The 22,629-nt window shown below is 39.1% G+C and overlaps 1 protein-coding gene across 1 annotated transcript; it reads left to right on the top strand.

Moving 5' to 3' along the window:
* Window positions 1-520: 520 nt before the first annotated feature.
* On the top strand, window positions 521-20,894 carry LOC138320529 (box C/D snoRNA protein 1-like). Its single transcript, XM_069263550.1, has 8 exons — window positions 521-611; window positions 8,786-8,961; window positions 9,413-9,498; window positions 10,756-10,859; window positions 11,297-11,365; window positions 12,289-12,450; window positions 14,057-14,187; window positions 20,285-20,894. Exons 1-8 carry the CDS (start codon window positions 607-609, stop codon window positions 20,656-20,658), a joined length of 1,107 nt encoding a protein of 368 aa, XP_069119651.1. The 5' UTR covers window positions 521-606; the 3' UTR covers window positions 20,659-20,894.
* Window positions 20,895-22,629: the final 1,735 nt, after the last annotated feature.

Below are 22,629 nucleotides of genomic sequence, written 5' to 3'. Positions count from 1 at the left end.
CGCACAAGACAAATGAACCAACTCTTTACATCAGGCTTTGATTTTTTTTTCTACACGTGATCATGACTGTCCATTAAATGGATGGTGTGTTTTTGCTGAATCAATTCCTATTTTGTTTGGCCCGGTAGGTATCTGAACGAGCTCTCTATGAGCGAAGCTAATGTTCGACAGACAGCATACACAGGTCAATATCTATGGATGGAATGGTGTACCTCAGTCGCCAATAAAACGGAATTCTCAATGTATATGAATAAAAAGCCACAGTGTATTGATGAAATACAATTTGGTAGAATTCTCTATTGCTGTACTCAGTGGAGCCAATACTGGCTTAGCTGGCCCCGGGAACCCAGTCAATATCACCGTTTGACAGCTGACAGCATCCCATCGCTCGCGCGCAAATGTCTTCTGCTGTAGCATTATCGGAGTCTCTTGGACGTTTACATTGCTAACTGACTGTTGCTTCTTATAAGTATTATGTAAACTGCAGAGAAGTCCGGGGGAAGCATGTGCCCTTACGTCACGAATATTTGATGTCTACGTCATCAAAAGGGAAAAGCACATGTTTAACGAAAACAAACTGGGAAGAAGCCACGAGCACCCATCAGAATGAAGTAAGTAGACCCGATATATCGGCATATATACTCTGAATCTACACTTATACAGTACACGTCATGTCCGTCATTTACATAAGTAAATGTTATCATGGGGAAGTGTTTATGTTGGCACATCTATATTTCGCTCGTGTAAGTGTGTGGTGAATGTTCTATCTGATTTAGGCCACAGGGACTTGTAACGTAGGTTGTGAGAAAGTCTGTTGTGTATACATGTGTACTAGGCCTATATACTATATAAAAGGACAAGGGAACCAACGGCTCGCTTGGAAGAGGTACACCTGCCTCTACAAAAGTTGCCGGTATTCCGTCAAACATGGATAAATATGTATATATTTAATACTAATATATTCTTAAATAAATTTTCGATACGGAAAACACAACTTCAGACACGAAATAATATATTAACATACCTTTATTTCATTATGAACGTGGAAAATGCAGTCAGATATCCTCACTGTCGTTATGCCTGTCCAGTGAAATGTAGGTCAACGGCACTCATATTCCCTTGTAACAAATTTTGTATGCATTCATTTCACTTTCTGGTGATATTTTCCCATTGCAAATACAAATAGGCTATCTCCGATAACGCTTTCATTAATCCAATCCAACAACTAAGCGAGGAATCACACTTTTTGTATCCAACACTCGACTCTTGTTCGTATAATCCGCCATATTGTAATTGATGATGGGTACCTTTTTAGTGTACTCGCCCTTACCCGCTACTGCACTGAAATTCTGTACCCAGACTCTGTATAAATTAAGTTTCATGGTTAAGGTTCTTAGAAGTACCTTTATTTGAAATACACGTATCATTAATTGAAGAATCTAACTTAAGTCGAGACTCTAATCTTTACTTTACCGTTACCACATTAATATTGTAGCTTTTAGTATACACTGTGTATATGGGGTTTCCAGTTCGGGTCCGGGTATGGGGTACACAATATCCACTCAAACGTGTTTAACCTAGATTTCAGTGGACAAGCAAAACGACAGCGAGGAAATCTGACTGCATTTTTCCACGTTCATAGTGTAACTACCGTGTATAAGTTCAAATACATGTAAAGGATAAACAATATGACATATAGGCTGTATTCAAGTTGATTTGCTCCAACAATCAACAATACCGGAATATATATTCTAACACATTTTAAGGCTCGGTGACACCACAAATGTTGCCGCCATTTTCGAAGGAAGTTTAATCATCATCGTCAAAATTTAGGATATTGCAATATATATCGCAATACAGTTGTTGTGTATCACAATATTGTTGTGTATCGTGGTACGTCTTCTGCCGTATCGTGGCAGCCCTAATATAGTACACATGTATACACAACAGACTTTCTCACAACCTACGTTACAAGTCCCTGTGATTTAGGCCTAGTTGGGAAATAAAAGAATAAGGGAAGGGGGACGTTAGTAGTTATTCCAATCAATGTTGCTGTTTCTGGCTGTCATTGTGAATAATATAAGCATCATTTAACATTAACAAGATATCAAATGTATTAAAGTACCTGTGGTAGTTCCAACACAGTGTGTGTGATATAGAAAAAAAATCCATATAATCTGATAATAGACACTACATACCCTTGGAGGACCAATATTCGTCAGGGTAATCAAATACCGTCGGAAATCAACAAACCAGCAAATAAAACACAAATAAAATGTACCAGTTTTATCAACAAAAATATGTAATATTTTGTCTTACTTGTGCAACAAGTTGTATATCAATCAATTTGTCATTTATCTATCGCGGTACGGAAGATTTCTAACTGCCGCTGCCGGTCACTTGGTGTTGGCCGACACAATAAGGACCTATTTTCGTCAGGGGGGCTGTTTCGCTGATTACGAAAATTGAGATCATTCCAAATAAATGATGAGCAGCAGGCACTTGTGAGATCGTGTTTAAGCTGAAGATTTCCTGTAGTTACATTGATTTTAAATCTTTAAACCGTAGTGGTCATGGAAAGTTGCGAAAAACCTCTGTTTACAGAGAATAACGTTATGTTTCCAACAGTACCACACCAAAAATTTTGGGTTAGTTGAATCGCCAAAATAATTTGTAATAACCCAAAATCTGGGCTATGAATCACATGATGCAGACACGTGACTTCCGGTACTTTCTTGACATACTGCTGATCAGTGCACATGGACAGTAAAACGCTGACGGTATTGTTTTGAAGTTTCATTTTTGGATCAATTGGTGAACAAGACGGCCGCCAGGCAGCCATCTGTCTCAAATTACATATGTAGATTTCCCTAGGGTCCTAGTTGTGCATTATTGCATTTTGGGACCGATCAGTCAATTAGATGGCTGCCAGGCAGCCATCTTGGATTTTTGGTAGCCGGGCCCGTCCCCTCCCGCCCGCCGCCGGGCGCCGTGCGAAACTTTTTATGCAAACGACCTTCTTCCAATACCAACCCAGGTACTCTTATTTTCCTTAGTGCGGTTGAGGCTCTCCAAGGTTTCAAATAATGACCTTGAACTTCCATTCAAGTCTCAGGGTCAAAAAGCTAAAATCGTTAATAACTTCTGCTCAAGAACCAGAACCCATTCGATATTGCCCTTAGGATTCTGGATGAAGCTCCAAGTTTTGTCAAATAATAACCTTACCTTCATTCAAGTCACAGGGGTCAAATAGCTAAAGATCCTAACAACTTCTTGAATATCTAAGAGCCTAAGACCTATATTAGCCGGTGGCATCTGGGATGATGAGGGCTACCAATGTTGGTTTCGTCAATTTTGATAATGACCTGAAGCTTCATTCAAGGTCATTCAGGGGTCAAAGATGGCTATACATCGATTTTAAATCTGTGTCTTTATCCATGATAACCTTAGAATAGGCACGTTGGGTGTCTGAGATTTGCCCTTGTTAGGATGCTGGTATGATGGTGACTACACATGTTTGTTCAAATTATAATGAACCTTGACCTACATTCAAGGTCTACAGTTATCAGAGGGTAAAATAGGCTCTATAATTTCTTTAAAGCAACTTCTGTGTTAAAAACTAAGTGGCCAATGTAGCCCATGTTATTAGGCCTGTCGGCATGCATGGGAGTGATGGGGTATACCAAGTTTGTTTCTATATAATGGAACTTGTACTTCATTCAAGGTCACGTGGTGGTACATAAAGGCTAAAAATCTTTAATCAAATTGTCTTTCCAGAAAGCTAGAAGGCCCATGGGTCACTGCATATTTTGCGACGTCGGTCCCCCACCTGTAATGTTTGCTGGGTTGATAGGCGGCCTACACATGTTTGAAGTCAAAATAACTATAGTCCTATGACCTGCATTCAAGGTCGCAAGAGGAGTATCAAAAGAGGACGAAAATTCCTTTTATATCACTTCTTTGTGAAGTAATATAGTAGAGTCCTAGATGACATGATATTGAGGCCCTGTGGCTTGCTGCGGATGATGGGCTACCAAGTTTGTAGTCTAATTAAATGTACCCCTTGGACACTTCTCAGTCAAGTCTCGTGGGTCCAATGAGGGTAAGACAAATCCTGTTAAACACTTTCGTATCATAAGTATACAGACAGGGCCTCAGGGTACGCGATATTTTGGGCTGTAGGGAGGCTGGTTGTTGTATAGGGTTGTTGTATTCTACCAAGTTTGTTGCAAATAACATGTTTGAGCTTAGACCTCTCATTCAAGGTTCCCACAGGGTTTCTATAATAGCGCTGAACTAATCCTCTGTGTATTTACACAACTTATTGTGAAAATAACTTAGGAGGCCCTAGAGACTCGCATAACTGAGATTTGGCCTGTAGCTATGCTGAGGATGAAGTGGGCTACCACAGTATTGTAAAAAAAAAAAAAAAACAAATAATATATGGGACCTTGAACCTTTTATCATCCCGGTCCTAACGAGTCCGTCCCCCCCCAAGGCTTTAAAAATCTGTTAAACAATTGTTCTTCTCAAAGAATCCTGGAAGGCCGCCAGGCTACAATGTTATTTGGCTCTGTTAGGTTGCTTGGAGATGAAGTAGGATAACATGTTTGTGTCAAATATAATGACCTTTACTCTTCATTCAAGCACAGGGTCACATAAGGCTGAAATCCTTTAAACAACTCTTGTAATAACTAAGACTTTAGAGACCTGAATATTAGACCTGTGAAGGGCTACCAAGTTTGTTCAAATGAATGACCTTAACCTTCATTCAAGGTCACGGGGGTCAAAAAGGCCTAAAATATTTAAATGACTTCTTCTCAAGAACCAGAAGGCCCAGGGTACTGATATTTGCCCTGTAGGATGCTGGGATGAAGGGCTACCAAGTTTGTTCAAATAAATGACCTTGACCTTCATTCAAGGTCACAGGGGTCAAATAGGCTAAAATCATTTAAACAAATTCTTGTGAATAACGAAGAGGCCTAGAGACCTGATATTAGGCCTGTGGCATGCTGGGATAAAGGGCTACCAAGTTTGTTCAAATGAATGACCTTGATCTTCATTCAAGGTCACAGGGGTCAAATAGGCTAAAATCTTTAAATGACTTCTTCTTAAGAACCAGAAGGCCCAGGGTACTGATATTGGGCATGTAGGATGCTGGGATGAAGGGCTATCAAGTTTATTCAAATGAATGACCTTGATCTTCATTTAAGGTCACGGGCGGCAAATAGACTAAAATCTTTAAATGACGTCTTCTCAAGAACCAGAAGGCCCAGGGTACTGATATTGAGCATGTGGCATGCTGGTAGCATGCTGGGATGAAGGGCTACCAAGTTTGTTCAAATGAATTACCTTGACCTTCAATCAAGGTCACAGAGGTCAAATAGGCTAAAATCTTTAAACGACTATGTTGTATTGTACTAATAGTCAGATGACCGTTAAGGCCCATGGGCCTCTTGTTGGTATTTAAAGTTTGTTATCGCTATTTTTCAGAAAGTGATGAAGGGATCTGTCTCAAATTTCATATGTAGGTTCCCCTAGGGACCTAGTTGTGAATATTGTGATTTGGGATCGATTGATCAACAAGATGGCCACCAAGGAGTCATCTTGGATTTTGATAGTTAAAGTTTGTTATCGCTATTTCTCAGAAAGTATTGCATGGATCATTCTCAAATTTCATATGTAGGTTCCCCTAGGGCCCTAATTGTGCATATTGCGATTTGGGGCCAATTGATCGATAAGATGGCCGCCAAGGAGCCATCTTGGATTTTGATAATTGAAGTCTGTTACTGCAATTTCTCAGAAAGTATTGAAGCAATCTGTCTCAAATTTTATGTGTAGTATGTTTGAAAAAGTTTAAAAAGTAGAGAAAAGATCCATCTTTCCATTGTCAGACATAGATCATTTTTGATGAGCGCCAAGATCCCTCTGGGATCTCTTGGTTTTTTTTTTAGAGAGATTTCCTAACACAATTTTTTAAACCACACTGACCGGCTCCTTTTACATATATATTCATTTTTAACATTTGATTATTAATTAACACACATAATATTGCTTTTTTTTTTTAAATTTAAATGTATATTTTGTTACCATTTAGTGATAATTTCTGATTTTATTATATTGATCTTATTCAATTGGGAACAACTCAAACAACAATTTACCAAAAAGTTGGCAAAAAATACAAAAATATCAAAAGCGAAACACCATAAAATGACGTCCTAATATTTTCAGAACAGTTTCATACTAACATACCTTACTGTTGTAATTGTTAACAGGTCCACTCTAGAACCACACTTTCTCACAATTGTTTTCTTTACACACCAGTAGATTTATTTTAGTAATACATTTGATATGACATTTTGTAATCATGAAAGAGAGATCTAGAGGGCATGGTCAGGCTTTGATAAATGTTCCCGATGAAGATTTAATCTTAATGCTTTTGCCAAATTTTATTTCCATCATGTTTATTATTCAAGTTGACCTATTGTCATCGTGTTTCGTCCGTCGTCGTGCGCCGTCCGCCGTCCGCCGTCCGCCGTGCGCCGTGCGTCGTGCGTAAGAACTATTTATACAAAAGCCTACTCCCCTACTCCTCCTTAACCCTTCAGCGGATTACATCCATATTTGGTGTGAAACATCATTATACAAAAGCCTACTCCTCCTTAACCCTTCAGCGGATTACATCCATATTTGGTGTGAAACATCAGAAATAGATCCGACCACTATGGGCAGAGGTGCGGGGCTCCAAAAGGTCAAATTTTCTTAATTTAAGCTAGATCCTACTCCTCCTTCATCCTTGGATGGATTTCATCCATATTTGGGTGTGAAACCATCATTGGGGAAGGACAATCATATTTTATATAAATGAGCCTAGTCCGACCCCCTAGGGGCAGAGGGACGGGGCCTAAAAAGGGGAAATTTTCTTAATTTAAGCTTTAAAATCGTACTAGTCCTTTATACCTTGGATGGATTTCATCCATATTTGGTGTGAAACATCATTGGGGAAGGACAATCGTATTTTTATATATGAGTCTGGTCCGACCCCAAGGGGCTGAGGTGGTGGGGCCCCAAAAGGGCAAATTTTCTTAAATTTAGCTGGCCCACTTCCTGTTTTCAGATTTCGGTCTCCAATCTCAAGGAAAATTGGTCTATAGGGGTTTTAATTGATTCTGAAGGGGAACTTTAGGTGAGGACAATCATATTTTATAAAAGATCGAGCTAAGACCCATGGGGATAGTATGGCGGATGTCCAAAATGGAAGCTTTGCTGAAATTTGGCTTTAGAATCCGTAAATGGGTTACAACCATATAATGGATGAAGGGCTACCAAGTTTGTTCAACGAATGACATTTACCTATTTCAGAAACTTACATATTCAACTAAGGAGTTCCTTGTATTGTTTATATTAATCGTTAAACAATACTTTATACTGTGACTTTGTTGTTTTGTGCAATGAGTCAGATGACCGTTAAGGCCCATGGGCCTCTTGTTTCCATCATGTTTATTATTCAAGTTGTAATTTTTGCAATACTAATTTGAAAGTTTTGACAAGGAGATAATGAATATTTTAGCTGGCACAAAACAACCAATATCTGTGAACATTCAAGTGATCGAGCACACCGAAATAGGCAGAAGGATTGTGATTATATTTGAAGAAATTACAAATATTTCAAATACAAAAACTTATTAAGTGATAACTGGTGGGAAGAGTCTATGAATTAGCTGCCAATCTTAGTAGATTTGCTAATTTTGGATACGAGTGGGTTTGATAGGTTACCCTATTGAATAAGGTCAAATTCTATTCAAATTTGGATGTATGATAAAATGAAAAGGCAGCTATTAAAGGGACAATTCACTCAGGCTAATCATTTTACATAAACAAGAAGCAAAATATGGCATAAATGTATTGTTCTACATTTATTATGAAACATATAACATAAAATATTGACAAATTTCATGTCATTGTTTAGTATTTTAATTGATACCGTAGTAATTGCAAATCGTTGATCAATGCGATTAAGCAGGTACAATATGTACGCTGTACCCATATCCGAGCCAAAGTCACGCACGTTAAACAAATGGACAACATAACCACTGTGGAGGTGCTAAAATGTTTTTTAGGCAAGACAATTCACCTAATAAGGTAAACACACTACTGTCAGAGCGGTTTGAGCAATTCTAGACAAAAGTAGCATTACTCTACAAGCAAGGGACATGGTTCGGCATACAAGATGTTCGACCACAATGTGTAATGGCGGACAGCGAGCGAGTTTGAACATTTCACACGCATTTCACCACCATGGGCTTTTCTGGCATATCAGAGTAAAACCGACTGATGTAATTTCCATTAGAACTGGTTTTTTCTGATATATGAACAAATTTTAATGTTCCCTTAGACTGAATTGTCCCTTTAAAAGGATATCTAACTTTTAGTAAATTGTTGTAAGGTTTGCCCCCTTTGAATGAGATAAAAGACATTAACACTTAAAAGTTACAAAAAATGCATTTAAAAACTATTTCCTGTGTTTTCATAAGTATATGTCTTTAAATTAAACAATACTTATAGTTTGAACTTAACATGTTTTGGGGTATGTTAAATTCATTTGGGTGCACAGTTGTTGAGTAAATACGAGCAATAAAAACATTACTGAGTAAATTATTAGGTTGGGGAATTAAATGAATGAGAGCCTTATATAAGTATTAATGCATAACATTTCTATTCTGTCCTTACCTCTCATATCAGTATAGAAACAGTTACCTTAATATTGATATTTGTCTATTTACAGAAAGTGTGAGATTTGTTCAGCAAATGTAGCCAAATACAAATGTCCTGGGTGTCTGGCCCAGACCTGTTCCTTACCCTGTGTCAAACAGCACAAACATGACAAAGGCTGCAATGGGCAGCGCAAGAAGACAGAGTTTGTTGAGATAAAAGAATATTCAGACAGAAATCTTCTAAATGGTTTGTTCATTTTATGGTGATTGGTTGGATTTGTGTTTGAAACAGTATGCTTTTCACTGTGATATGCCTTTCATTTAATTTCAAAATAAATTGTAAGATGTTAAAGGGAATTAAAGTACTGACAGTGCCTATATTAGCCCTCTCCCAGTATATGTGTTAAAGCATTACTGTCGATTTGTTGCACCATATCTTTTTAAGCTACAGTGTACACCTTACTCAATTTTGTAGGCACATAATATATATATAATGACATTAAAGAAATCTTTAACCATCATTCATTTAATGTTTTTACAGTAAATATTCATCAATCTTTGAAGATTTCATTTTTCAATTTAGATAGATTTTGGTGATCAAGTCAGAAACCCTCAATGTGAAATAACTGCCTGATGATATATTCAATTCAATGATTACACTATTTCGAGGTATTCTTTAACAATGGTTTTGTTGTTAGATTACAGATTCCTTGAAGAAACCAACAGAAAGGTAGACAGTACACAAAGGGACCCCCTCAAACAGAGAAGTAACAAGCCAAACTTTGTAAGTCTAGAACACAACAATTAGGGCCCAGCACCATAAAACTTTCTCACACAGATTTTTTACTCAAGCCTATGTAAAATCATATACTTGAGTAAAAAAATCTGTCTGAGAATAGTTTTATGGTGCCGGGCCTAGGAATAGATTTCATAACATGTTTTTGATAATATAAATATGATGACTTCATTGTCAATAACCTATAGTATTAAAATGTGTTTGTAAAGAATTTTAACATTAGTATTTTAATGTTTTCTAAATTTAATATTACATAAAATAGCTTCAACTGCATGGCCACCAGTCTCTAGAATATTGAAAAAAATCACAAAATTTGGCTTGATCATATTTGTCCCTACTACATGTCTGATTCTAAGTTTCAAACTAGGGCAAGATAATCTAGTGAGGAACTCTGCTGATCGAGAAGTCCATATCATCAACTTAGGGTCTGGTGGCCAGTCTAGGAATAGCTTTATATGTTTCTTTAACCAATAATCAATCAATATTGATATCATCTTAAAGACTTAAAGTTAATTTCAATCGCAACAAGCTCAGGATAGTTGGTGATCTTTATTTTCTGTATGTCTACCGGTTTTGCCCAAATATGTGAGCTTCTTCAGGACAATTTTTTATGAAATTTGTTACCCCTGAAGTACTAAAAATGTTGAGCCTTTTTAATTGTTACTTGTGACGTCACACAAGTGATACCACATGATATACAATTATGTCATATGATAAACAACTCTAACAGTTCCTGTTGTGAAGAGTTTTATGTACCGTGATGCTATATATAACGTTTCGGGGCATCTAACAGTTCCATCATGGATTCTTAAATGACAGTCCTTTTCCATATTTAAGAGGTTTTTTTTGTATCAATGGATATTCATTTCTTAACCAGCCCATGAATTATCTATATATAAAAATACAATAGAAGAAAATTACAAAATGATATCAACATAATACATTGTGTATATGGCATTGTTGGGTGGTAAGAGTTCCTGGCATCACAGAAGCAAGTGATTATGATAGGGGAGATAACTCATATACTTTTTATGTACTGTACTTAAAGTATATAAAATATATGAGTTACAATTAAAACAACTTTTTAAGACATTTTGAACATACCTTACAAAAATCTAAACCTTTCTACTATCCATCAGGAAAACTAGACGCTAAAATATCATTAATTAGTAGGTTCCATGAACCAATTAAATTTGTGTGTAATTTTAGCAGCTGATTCTAACACTACCTTCTATTCTTTTCCAGCTAGTCAAATTAGTGAAAGAAGCAGGGAAAAGAGGGACAAAACTGAAGGTCATGCCGTATCCGATGGCGAGGAGAAAACACAACACCACCATGTATCAGCACAAGTAAAACAACTCTTTATCTTAGAAAAAATATATAGATTCAATTTTTTTTTATGTCTGTTATAGTACATTGTCCATTTAGTGACTGAGACATGGAATACAGGTTGCTTCACGAATTTTATCAAGGCACTCTCTTATGTCTTCTATAGTTGTTTAGATTTTTGACATCAGTAGTTTGTTTGTAACTAGTAAATTAGTAATATAAAGATATTCATATATTTCAGCAAGTTCTTGGATCTTTGGTATTTTTCACATGCAAGCTTTCCATCTTGTAAAATGGTAAAAAGGAAAAGAATAGAAGAGAGAAATAAAGCGTTACCCTGGCAACATTGAAAAAAAAAATTGTACTACAATAATAACTTCTTAAAGAAATACCCATAACGTTGTTTTACCTTTTGTTTACTCTATGTACATGGACTAGAGTTATCTTTGTTTGACAGGCTACAGACAATCCTATGGAATGTACAGTGGGTGTTTCCTCAGTCAGACGTCAAGTTTACATCTAAAAGGTGAAAGTAGTACTGCATCCGATACATGTTTGTTCTATACTGTGTCCAGTACATGTTTGTTCTATACTGCGGTCAGTACATGTTTGTTCTATACTGCACCCAGTACATGTTTGTTCTATACTGCACTTAGTACATGTTTGTTCTATACTTAGTCCAGTACATGTTTGTTCTATACTGCACCCAGTACATGTTTGTTCTATACTGCACCCAGTACATGTTTGTTCTATACTGCACCCAGTACATGTTTGTTCTATACTGCACCCAGTACATGTTTGTTCTATACTGCGTCCAGTACATGTTTGTTCTATACTGCGGTCAGTACATGTTTGTTCTATACTGCGGTCAGTACATGTTTGTTTTATACTGCGGTCAGTACATGTTTGTTCTGTACTGCAGTCAGTACATGTTGGTTTTATACTGCATCCAGTACATGTTTGTTCTATACTGCACCTAAAACATAAAACACAAAAAAATTATATAAAATTTTTTATTTTGCTTTCGGTGTTGACATAACGCAATCAGTACTTCATTCCATATAGGACATAGGGTCACGGAATTTTTTCGGGATGCAATGAATTACTTTTAATACTTTTATCTTGAAGCATAATTAGAAGCTCAAACTTTTCAATTATGGTAAATGGTGTAAATTAAGTATTGTAACTGAAGTAAAATACTAAATCTTCTGTTCCTTTTTTTGATAGTGAAAAAATACGAATTGTCAGTGGCAGAGCATCTTTAAATACTTATTTTGCACAATCATTACTTTGCTCCATTAGCAGTAATAGGCACTGATTATAGCTCTAACATTATTATCTGTCGTAAAGTCTTTTGAGCTACAATATTGCAGCTATTGCCCTTTATTATCTTATCTTACTTCTATTATAATTAAAAATGACTCCCTGACATTGTTTTAACATCTATAGGTTGTCCGAGCACGAGACACTTGAGGAACTGCTGAAAGACTTTGTCCATCCTACAGAATCTGACCCCATCAAACGCCACGCCCTAAAGGTATACTGCCAGAAGGGCCTACAGAACTGTCGACTGTTCATGAAAGTGGAGGAGAGACCAGCTAATGATGTGAAGTAGGTCATCTCATATTATGATGTAGCAGCAAAGATGTTATGTTTGCCATGTAAACACTGCATTATACACAAACATCAATAATTCACAAAGCATGTTCTTGGATTTTTAGCTCACCATCATCAGATGGTGGGCTATTCAAATCGCTTTTCGTCCGTGATCCCTAGTCCGTACTTCCTTGCGGACGTCCGTCCGTCCTTCCGTCCGTTAACATTTCTTGTTACCGCTATTTCTCAGAAAGTGCTGTAGGGATCTTTCTCAAATTTCATATGTAAGTTTCCCTAGGGCCCTTGTTGTGCATATTGCATTTAAGGACCGATCGGTTAACAAGATGGCCGCCAGGCTGCCATCTTGGATTTTGGTAGGTAAAGTTTGTTACCGCTATTTCTCAGAAAGTACTGAAGGGATCTCTCTCAAATTTCACATGTGAGTTCCCCTAGGGCCCTAGTTGTGCATATTGCATTTTGGGACGGATCGGTTGACAAGATGGCCGCCAGGCTGCCATCTTGGATTTTGGTAGGTAAAGTTTGTTACCGCTATTTCTCAGAAAGTACTGAAGGGATCTCTTTCAAATTTCACATGTAGGTTGCCCTAGGACCCTAGTTGTGCATATTTCATTTTGGGACCAATCGGTCGACAAGATGGCCGCCAGGCCGCCATCTTGAATTTTGATAGTTAAAGTTTGCTACCGCTATTTCTCAGAAAGTACTGAAGGGATCTCTCTCAAATTTCACATGTAGGTTCACCTAGGGCCTTAGTTGTGCATATTGCATTTTGGGACGGATCGGTCAACAAGATGGCCGCCAGGCCGCCATCTTGGATTTTGATAGTTGAAGTTTGTTAACGCTATTTCTCAGAAAGTACTGAAGGGATATGTTTCAAATTTCATGTGCAGGTTCCCTTAGGTCCCTAGTTATGCATGTTACATTTTGGGAATGATCGGTCAACAAGATGGCCGACAGGCTACCATTTTGAATTTTGATAATTGAAGTTTGTTAACGCTTTTTCTCAGAAGGTACTGAAGTGATCTGTCTCATATTTTATCTGTAGGTTCTCCTAGGACCTGCAAATTGCATTTTGGGACTGATCGGTCAACAAGATGGTCAACAGGTAGCCATCTTGGATTTTGATAATTGAAGTTTGTTAGTGTTATGTATCTCAGAAAGTACTGAAAAGATCTTTCTCAAATTTCATATGTAGTAATATGTAGTAAAAGTTTGAAATCAGAGAAAAGATCCCTCTTTCTATTGTCAGACGTAAATCATTCTTTGGTGGGCGCCAAGATCCCTCTGGGATCTCTTGTCATGTATCTGTTACCTTAGAAGTGCTTCATACTTCTTGCCCTTCGGCTACACCATTAATATGTTACTTTGAAAAAGTTTAAAAAGCAGGGAAAAAATCCCTCTTTCCATTCTCTGGGATCTCTTGTATTGATAGCAGTATTTTCAAATATGTATATTTGTGCTTATATATTTAATGGTATTGGTAAGGAGCAAATGAATGGATCTCATGTGAACATTTGGAAAGAGGACATAGAATTGATGACACATTCTCAAGTCTTTTTGATAACTTGAAATCATATTTAACCATGTGTTTGTTTATATGTAGGTTTCATGAGCTGAGCCTGAAGAAAACACTAAAGAAGAACTTGGTGGGGAAGTGTATAGTGGAGTACCCAATAATCCAGGTTGTTCTCCAGGATCACTGTCAGGACTACAGTGTACTAGATACTGTCTCAGGTAGGGTATAGGTCACTGTCAGGACTACAGTGTACTAGATACTGTCTCAGGTAGGGTATATGTCACTGTCAGGACTACAGTGTACTAGATACTGTCTCAGGTAGGGTATAGGTCACTGTCAGGACCACAGTGTACTAGATACTGTCTCAGGTAGGGTATAGGTCACTGTCAGGACTAGTGTACTAGATACTGTCTCAGGTAGGGTATAGGTCACTGTCAGGACTACAGTGTACTAGGTACTGTCTCAGGTAGGGTATAGGTCACTGTCAGGACCACAGTGTACTAGATACTGTCTCAGGTAGGGTATAGGTCACTGTCAGGACTAGTGTACTAGATACTGTCTCAGGTAGGGTATATGTCACTGTCAGGACTACAGTGTACTAGATACTGTCTCAGGTAGGGTATATGTCACTGTCAGGACTACAGTGTAATAGATACTGTCTCAGGTAGGGTATAGGTCACTGTCAGGACCACAGTGTACTAGATACTGTCTCAGGTAGGGTATATGTCACTGTCAGGACCACAGTGTACTAGATACTGTCTCAGGTAGGTAATAGGTCATTGTCAGGACTACAGTGTACTAGATACTGTCTCAGCTAGGGTATAGGTCACTGTCAGGACTAGTGTACTAGATACTGTCTCAGGTATGGTATAGGTCACTGTCAGGACTACAGTGTACTAGATACTGTCTCAGGTAGGGTATATGTCACTGTCAGGACCACAGTGTACTAGATACTGTCTCAGGTAGGTAATAGGTCACTGTCAGGACTACAGTGTACTAGATACTGTCTCAGGTAGGGTATAGGTCACTGTCAGGACTAGTGTACTAGATACTGTCTCAGGTAGGGTATAGGTCACTGTCAGGACTACAGTGTACTAGATACTGTCTCAGGTAGGGTATATGTCACTGTCAGGACCACAGTGTACTAGATACTGTCTCAGGTAGGTAATAGGTCACTGTCAGGACTACAGTGTACTAGATACTGTCTCAGGTAGGATTTAGGTCACTGTCAGGACTAGTGTACTAGATACTGTCTCAGGTAGGGTATAGGTCACTGTCAGGACTACAGTGTACTAGATACTGTCTCAGGTAGGGTTTAGGTCACTGTCAGGACTACAGTGTACTAGATACTGTCTCAGGTAGGGTATAGGTCACTGTCAGGACTACAGTGTACTAGATACTGTCTCAGGTAGGGTATAGGTCACTGTCAGGACTACAGTGTACTAGATACTGTCTCAGGTAGGGTTTAGGTCACTGTCAGGACTAGAGTGTACTAGATACTGTCTCAGGTAGGGTATAGGTCACTGTCAGGACTACAGTGTACCAGATATTGTCTCATGTGTGTGTGGGGGGGGGGGTAACATCTCAGGTGTGGGGGGTAACATCTCAGATGTGGGGGGTAACATCTCAGATGTGGGGGGTAACATCTCAGGTGTAGGGGGGGTAACATCTCAGGTGTGTAGGGGTAACATCTCACGTGAAGAGGGTAACATCTCAGGTATTGGGGTAACTTATCAGGTGAGGCAGGTAAAATCTCAGGTGTAGGGGTAACATCTCAGGTGTGTAGGGAAACATCTCAGGTGTGGAGGGGTAACATCTAAGGTGAGGAGGGTAATATCTCAGGTGTGGGGGTAACTTCTCAGATGGGGGGGGTAACATCTCAGGTGTGGGGAGTAACATCTCAGGTGTGGAGGGGTAACATCTCAGGTGTGGGGGTAACATCTCAGGTGTGAGGGGGTAACATCTCAGGTGTGGTGGGTAACATCTCAGGTGTGGGGGTAACATCTCAGATGGGGGTAACATCTCAGGTGTGGGGAGTAACATCTCAGGTGTGAGGGGGTTACATCTCAGGGTGTGGGGGCTAAACATCTCAGGTGTGGGGGTATTATCTCAGGTGTGGGGGTAACATCTCGGGTGTGGGGGTAAACATCTCAGGTGTGGGGGGTAACATCTCGGGTGTGGGGGGGGGTAACATCTCAGGTGTGGGGAGTAACATCTCAGGTGTGGAGGGGTAACATCTCAGGTGAGGGGGTAACATCTCAGGTGTTGGAGTAACATCTCAGGTGTTGGAGTAACATCTCAGGTGTTGGAGTAACATCTCAGGTGAGGAGGGTTAAAATACAGGTGTGAGGGGGCAATATCTCAGGTGTGGGAGTAACACACACTCAGGTGTGAGGGGGTAACTTTTCAGGTGTAGGGGTTAATATCTAAGGTGTAGGGGTAACATCTCAGGTGTGGAGGGGTAACATCTCAGGTGTGTGGGATAACATCTCAGGTGTGAGAGGGTAACATCTCAGGTGTGGGAGTAACATCTCAGATGGGGGTAACATCTCAGGTGTGGAGGGGTAACATCTCAGGTGAGGGGGTAACATCTCAGGTGTGGGAGTAACACACTCAGGTGTGGAGAGTAACATCTCAGGTGAGGAGGGTTAAAATACAGGTGTGAGGGGGCAATATCTCAGGTGTGGGGATTAACACACACTCAGGTGTGAGGGGTAACTTTTCAGGTGTAGGGGTTAATATCTCAGGTGTGGGGGTAACATCTCAGGTGTGGAGGGGTAACATCTCAGGTGTGTGGGATAACATCTCAGGTGTGAGAGGGTAACATCTCAGGTGTGAGAGGGTAACATCTCAGGTATGTGGGGGGATCACACACTCAGGTGTGGGGGTAACATCTCAGATATGGGGGGTAACATCTCAGGTGTGAGAGTAGAGGAATTACAGTTAAGGTGTAGGGGTAACATCTCAGATATGGGGTAACATCTCAGGTGTGAGAGTAGAGGAGTAACATTTAAGGTGTGGGGGTAACATCTCAGGTTTGAGGGGGTAACATTTCAGGTATGGGGGGGATGGGTAATATCTCAATTGGGGGAGTAACACACACACTCAGGTGTGAGGGGGTAACTTCTCAGGTGTAGGGGTTAATATCTCAGGTGTGGGGGTAACTTCTCAGGTGTGGAGGGGGTAACATCTCAGGTGTGGAGGGGGTAACATAGGGCTGAAACGATTAGTAATTTTTGTATTCGATTATTCGGTCACATGTAATCGATTACTAATCGATTAATCGTTTGAATTGAAGGCAACTATATTGTTTCACTACTGACTACTGAAAACGTCCGCCATGTTTTGTTATCAACTTAATAATAACACCTACAGTTTAATATGACAGAGGACATGCCTTATATAATATAAGCCTACCAACAAATAAGAATAGTTTTATTGACAAAAAAAACATATTTTATCCCAAATAAGCTCTGAATTCCGTTCCTGTATTGTCTTCGTAACATCGTTTAAATCAAGTCTGCTAACCCGTTGTTTTGACGTGACCTTCACACGTACGACTAATCAACCAAATCTGGTCGCCACGGAGCGACATGACCAAATTTTCGTCAATGAACTTTTTCATTTCCGTGATCAAAAAAATAAAATAAATCAACAACTCTTAAATTACAATATGAACAAAAACATTCTTTTTATAGGTAAACACATGCAATAGTAAAATTTAAATGTTCAAGATTACTGCTCCTTCCGTTCCCGAGCGTCCCGGCGGCGATTAGGCCTCCGTGACGTAACAACATGGAGTCGATCGCTAGTGAAAATTGGCGAACAGCGTGTTGCAAGCTTTCTCATGACATCCACTTTTTCATTGATTAATGACTTTAACTTCCACAGAGACGTAATTTAACAAGTATTTGTCACATCACATATGCTTTGTTGAGTTCAAAACATGTACATAAAGGGATGAAACTCCAGTCAGAATGGCTTACTCAGAAATCCATGATCTGTCAATGTGTTTAGTCAGCTTACAATGCACTGGCTATGCATGTTACGATTAATGATTAATAGAATCTTTAATCGATTATCAGCAATTAGCTTCATTAATCTAATCGCCTCCGATTATTCGACTAATCGTTTCAGCCCTAGGGTAACATCTCAGGTGTGGAGGGGGTAACATCTCAGGTGTGGAGGGGTAACATCTCAGGTGAGGAGGGTAACATCTCAGGTGTGGAGAGGGTAACATCTCCGATGTGTAGGGGGTAACATCTCAGATGGGGGGGGTAACATCTCAGGTGTGGGGGTAACATCTCAGGTGTGGAGGGGGGTAACATCTCGGGTATGGAGGGGGTAACATCTCAGGTGTGGAGGGGGTAACATCTCAGGTGTGGAGGGGGGTAACATCTCAGATGGGGGGGGGGGTAACATCTCAGGTGTGGGGGTAACATCTCAGGTGTGGAGGGGGTAACATCTCAGGTGTGGAGGGGGTAACATCTCAGGTGTGGAGGGGGTAACATCTCAGGTGAGGAGGGTAACATCTCAGGTGTGGAGGGGGTAACATCTCCGGTGTGTAGGGAGTAACAATTCAGGTATAGGTTGACATCTTAGGTGGGGGAATGTGTAACATGTTAGGTGTAGGGTGACATCTCAGGTGTAGAGGGGGATAACATTTCATGTATGTTTCTAGAGGATAACATCTGAAGTATAGGGTAACATCTCAGGTGGAGGGTTGGGGATGGGTAACATCTGAGGTATAGGGTAACATCTCAGGTGGAGGGTTGGGGATGGGTAACATGTTAGGTATAGGGTAACATCTCAGGTGTAGAGGGATAACATCCCACATGTGTTTGTAGGGGATAACATCTGAGGTATAGGGTAACATCTCAGGTGGAGGGTTGGGGATGGGTAACATGTTAGGTATAGGGTAACATCTCAGGTGTAGAGGAATAACATCCCACATGTGTTTGTAGGGGATAACATCTGAGGTATAGGGTAACATCTCAGGTGGAGGGTTGGGGATGGGTAACATGTTAGGTATACGGTAATATCTCAGGTGTAGAGGAATAACATCCCACATGTGTTTGTAGGGGATAACATCTGAGGTATAGGGTAACATCTCAGGTGGAGGGTTGGGGATGGGTAACATGTTAGGTATAGGGTAACATCTCAGGTGTAGAGGAATAACATCCCACATGTGTTTGTAGGGGATAACATCTGAGGTATAGGGTAACATCTCTGGTGGAGGGTTGGGGATGGGTAACATGTTAGGTATAGGGTAACATCTCAGGTGTAGAGGGATAACATCCCACATGTGTTTGTAAGGGATAACATCTGAGGTATAGGATAACATCTCAGGTGTAGAGGGATAACATCCCACATGTGTTTGTAGGGGATAACATCTGAGGTATAGGGTAACATCTCAGGTGGAGGGTTGGGGATGGGTAACATGTTAGGTATAGGGTAACATCTCAGGTGTAGAGGAATATAATCCCACATGTGTTTGTAGGGGATAACATCTGAGGTATAGGGTAACATCTCAGGTGGAGGGTTGGGGATGGGTAACATGTTAGGTATAGGGTAACATCTCAGGTGGGTAGAGGAATAACATCCCACATGTGTTTGTAGGGGATAACATCTGAGGTATAGGATAACATCTCAGGTGTAGAGGGATAACATCCCACATGTGTTTGTAGGGGATAACATGTTAGGTATAGGGTAACATCTCAGGTGGAGGGTTGGGGATGGGTAACATGTTAGATATAGGGTAACATCTCAGGTGTAGAGGGATAACATCCCACATGTGTTTGTAGGGGATAACATCTGAGGTATAGGGTAACATCTCAGGTGGAGGGTTGGGGATGGGTAACATGTTAGGTATAGGGTAACATCTCAGGTGTAGAGGAATAACATCCCACATGTGTTTGTAGGGGATAACATCTGAGGTATAGGGTAACATCTCAGGTGGAGGGTTGGGGATGGGTAACATGTTAGGTATAGGGTAACATCTCAGGTGTAGAGGAATAACATCCCACATGTGTTTGTAGGGGATAACATCTGAGCTACAGGATAACATCTCAGGTGGAGGGTTGGGGATGGGTAACATCTTGGATGTGGGGGGTATAGGGTAACATCTGGGGTATGAAGGTGTGACATCTTGCATGTAGAGGGGTGACATCTCAATTTACTTGAAAACAGGTCCCAAGTGTGAAAAGATCAAATTTCATTGGCAGTTTTAAATTATATATGACAAGTTGCAATGTATTAAATTTCCATGGCTTTTAATATAAATTATGGGTCTAATGTAAAATTTGATCCTTTTAGATTCAGACAGTACATCTGATTCAATGGAGGAAGAGGCTGATTCACTGATACAAGATGAAGCAGCTCAGGACGAGGATGAGATAGATAAGCCAGATGACATTGTGGTAGCAGAGACCATGGAAGAAGAGACTAGTTCCCTAATTACACAAGATGGAGCTCAAACTGGGGAGGATTTAGATAAGTCTGACTGTGTAGTAGGGGAGACTAGTGTACCTTGTAATGTTTTAGATACGCCTCCCTCCTCACTGGTGATGTGTGGGATCACCGAGTGTAGATCAGACACTAATGTGATAGGCAGTGCAGGATGTGATACTTCAGACAAAACTACAGATAATGGACATCAATCACGTGATACACCAATACTACATACATAATCTTATGTCAAATTAGTTTCAAATTAAAGATTTTAAACTTCAATTGATTTATCATTGTCATTTTATGTCATTCAGTATTAATATGCCATTTGAAAATGTCAAATTTTTACCTGACATTGCATTATTTGAAAGCGTACTTGACTTGTCTCTTTTCTTAAAGAAATGTAGTCATTTTGATAAGTTATTTTGGTTCTTATTTGGATGAAAGAGTGAAAATCAAGAATCTGTAAAATTATTGATCAAACTTTTGTTGTCTATTATCTAAACTTTTTTTTTTTTGACATCGATTGAGAAACAAGTTATACAACTTATGTAAATCACTCCTGATGGCCCGGATATAAGCATGTGAGGGTTCTTAGTGTTGGAGGAAACCAAAGTGCCCGGAGAAAACCCACGTGATCGGCCGGCTAGGTGAAAGCCCACGTGATCGGCCGGCTAGGTGAAAGCCGAGCGACTTAACCACTACACCACCTGACCACCCTAATAAGGATGTTATATTATAATGGTTGTCTATCAATATCACAAGCACAGGGCTGTAGACATTTGGATTATTATGGTATACAGTGAGCTGAAATATGCTTTCTCATACTGTCTGGGCCCAATTGTTCAGAATGTGATTATCTTAGGTATTCACATGATAACTGAAAAACGAGAACTTCAAAGGGAGTGACTAGTTTGCCCGTAGTTAAGTGCAATATAGTAGCTCTAAAGACTTTTTGATGGATATTGTTGTCGTCATTAGAAAGGTATAGTAGATAGGGCGGATACGTTTAATCGTTCTAGCCTATATCTTTAGTATAATTTGACCAGTTGGGGTGTGCTGTTTAGTGTCTTTGGTGCTTCAGTGAGATAGCACTATAAATGGGTAAGAGTTTTAATTTTACATGGAGATGTATACTACAGCCTCCCAAAACATTCTACACATCTGCACATACGCAATACATTGTACATACAGTCCTTAAATGACCTTAGCTGTTTTAAATAAGACACTAAGTCAATCTATCAATCAAACAAACATCAAAGAAGACAAACAACTCTAAATCCATTTTAAGTGTTTATATAGTGATGAGACATACATATATACAGATATCCTCAATGGTAATTACGATATTATCATATAACATCATATAACATTTACATAACATTCATTTTATGTCAAATAAAAACAAAAAGAAAATAGTTCTTCATTCTTAAACAAAAACCAATTGTTCAATTATAAACTAAAAAGCAAATAATAAAATGATTTTCTGAGGTGATAAGCTTTTCAGTATGATAGCAGGTATTTTTGATTAGAATATTTTTTAAAAGAATAGTATATATGAAAACAAATGTCATCATGTCTATTTCTAACCACTTTGCATTTTAAATACATGTACATGTACTTGCGAATGTAGAAATATGAACATGTTTTCCCGTATATGTACGGATTTCAATTTCATTGAACAAACAACAACAAAAATTATAAATATATAATTAAGTATGAATACTATTTATGTACTAAAATTTTTATTAACAAATATATATTCCTCTTCTATCATAATAAAGCATGATGTCTACAAAAATATATTAAAATGTCGGATACATTCCCATAACTGATCCCTTCTTGTGACACTTGTAATGAATGAATCCACTCTACACATTATCACTACAACCTGATACCTTACATGGTGATAACAAACTTAAGCATGTGTAGGATCATTGTCTAAAAAAAATACACCATTGTCGGCCCAAAGCCAATATATTGCACAGTAAGAAATTAATATTTACATTCTAGCATTATTCTCTCCCGAAGTGTTGTCATTAATGCGTAATGATAATAAACACAGTAATTTATTGTCAGTCATGGAACAACTTTTATCTGCTATCTAGTAATAGATAGGGAGTAATCTCTACTTACATATTGTTAATATTCCTTTAAAGGTTAATTTTAATTCTAAACCAAAATTCAGTTTGGGGAAAAAGTTTAGAAAA

This window comes from Argopecten irradians, chromosome 4 (genome assembly GCF_041381155.1).
Source record: "Argopecten irradians isolate NY chromosome 4, Ai_NY, whole genome shotgun sequence".
Lineage (NCBI taxonomy): Eukaryota > Metazoa > Mollusca > Bivalvia > Pectinida > Pectinidae > Argopecten > Argopecten irradians.
The sequence above is the reverse complement of the archived record's forward strand: the minus strand, read 5'-3'. Positions and strand labels throughout refer to the sequence as shown.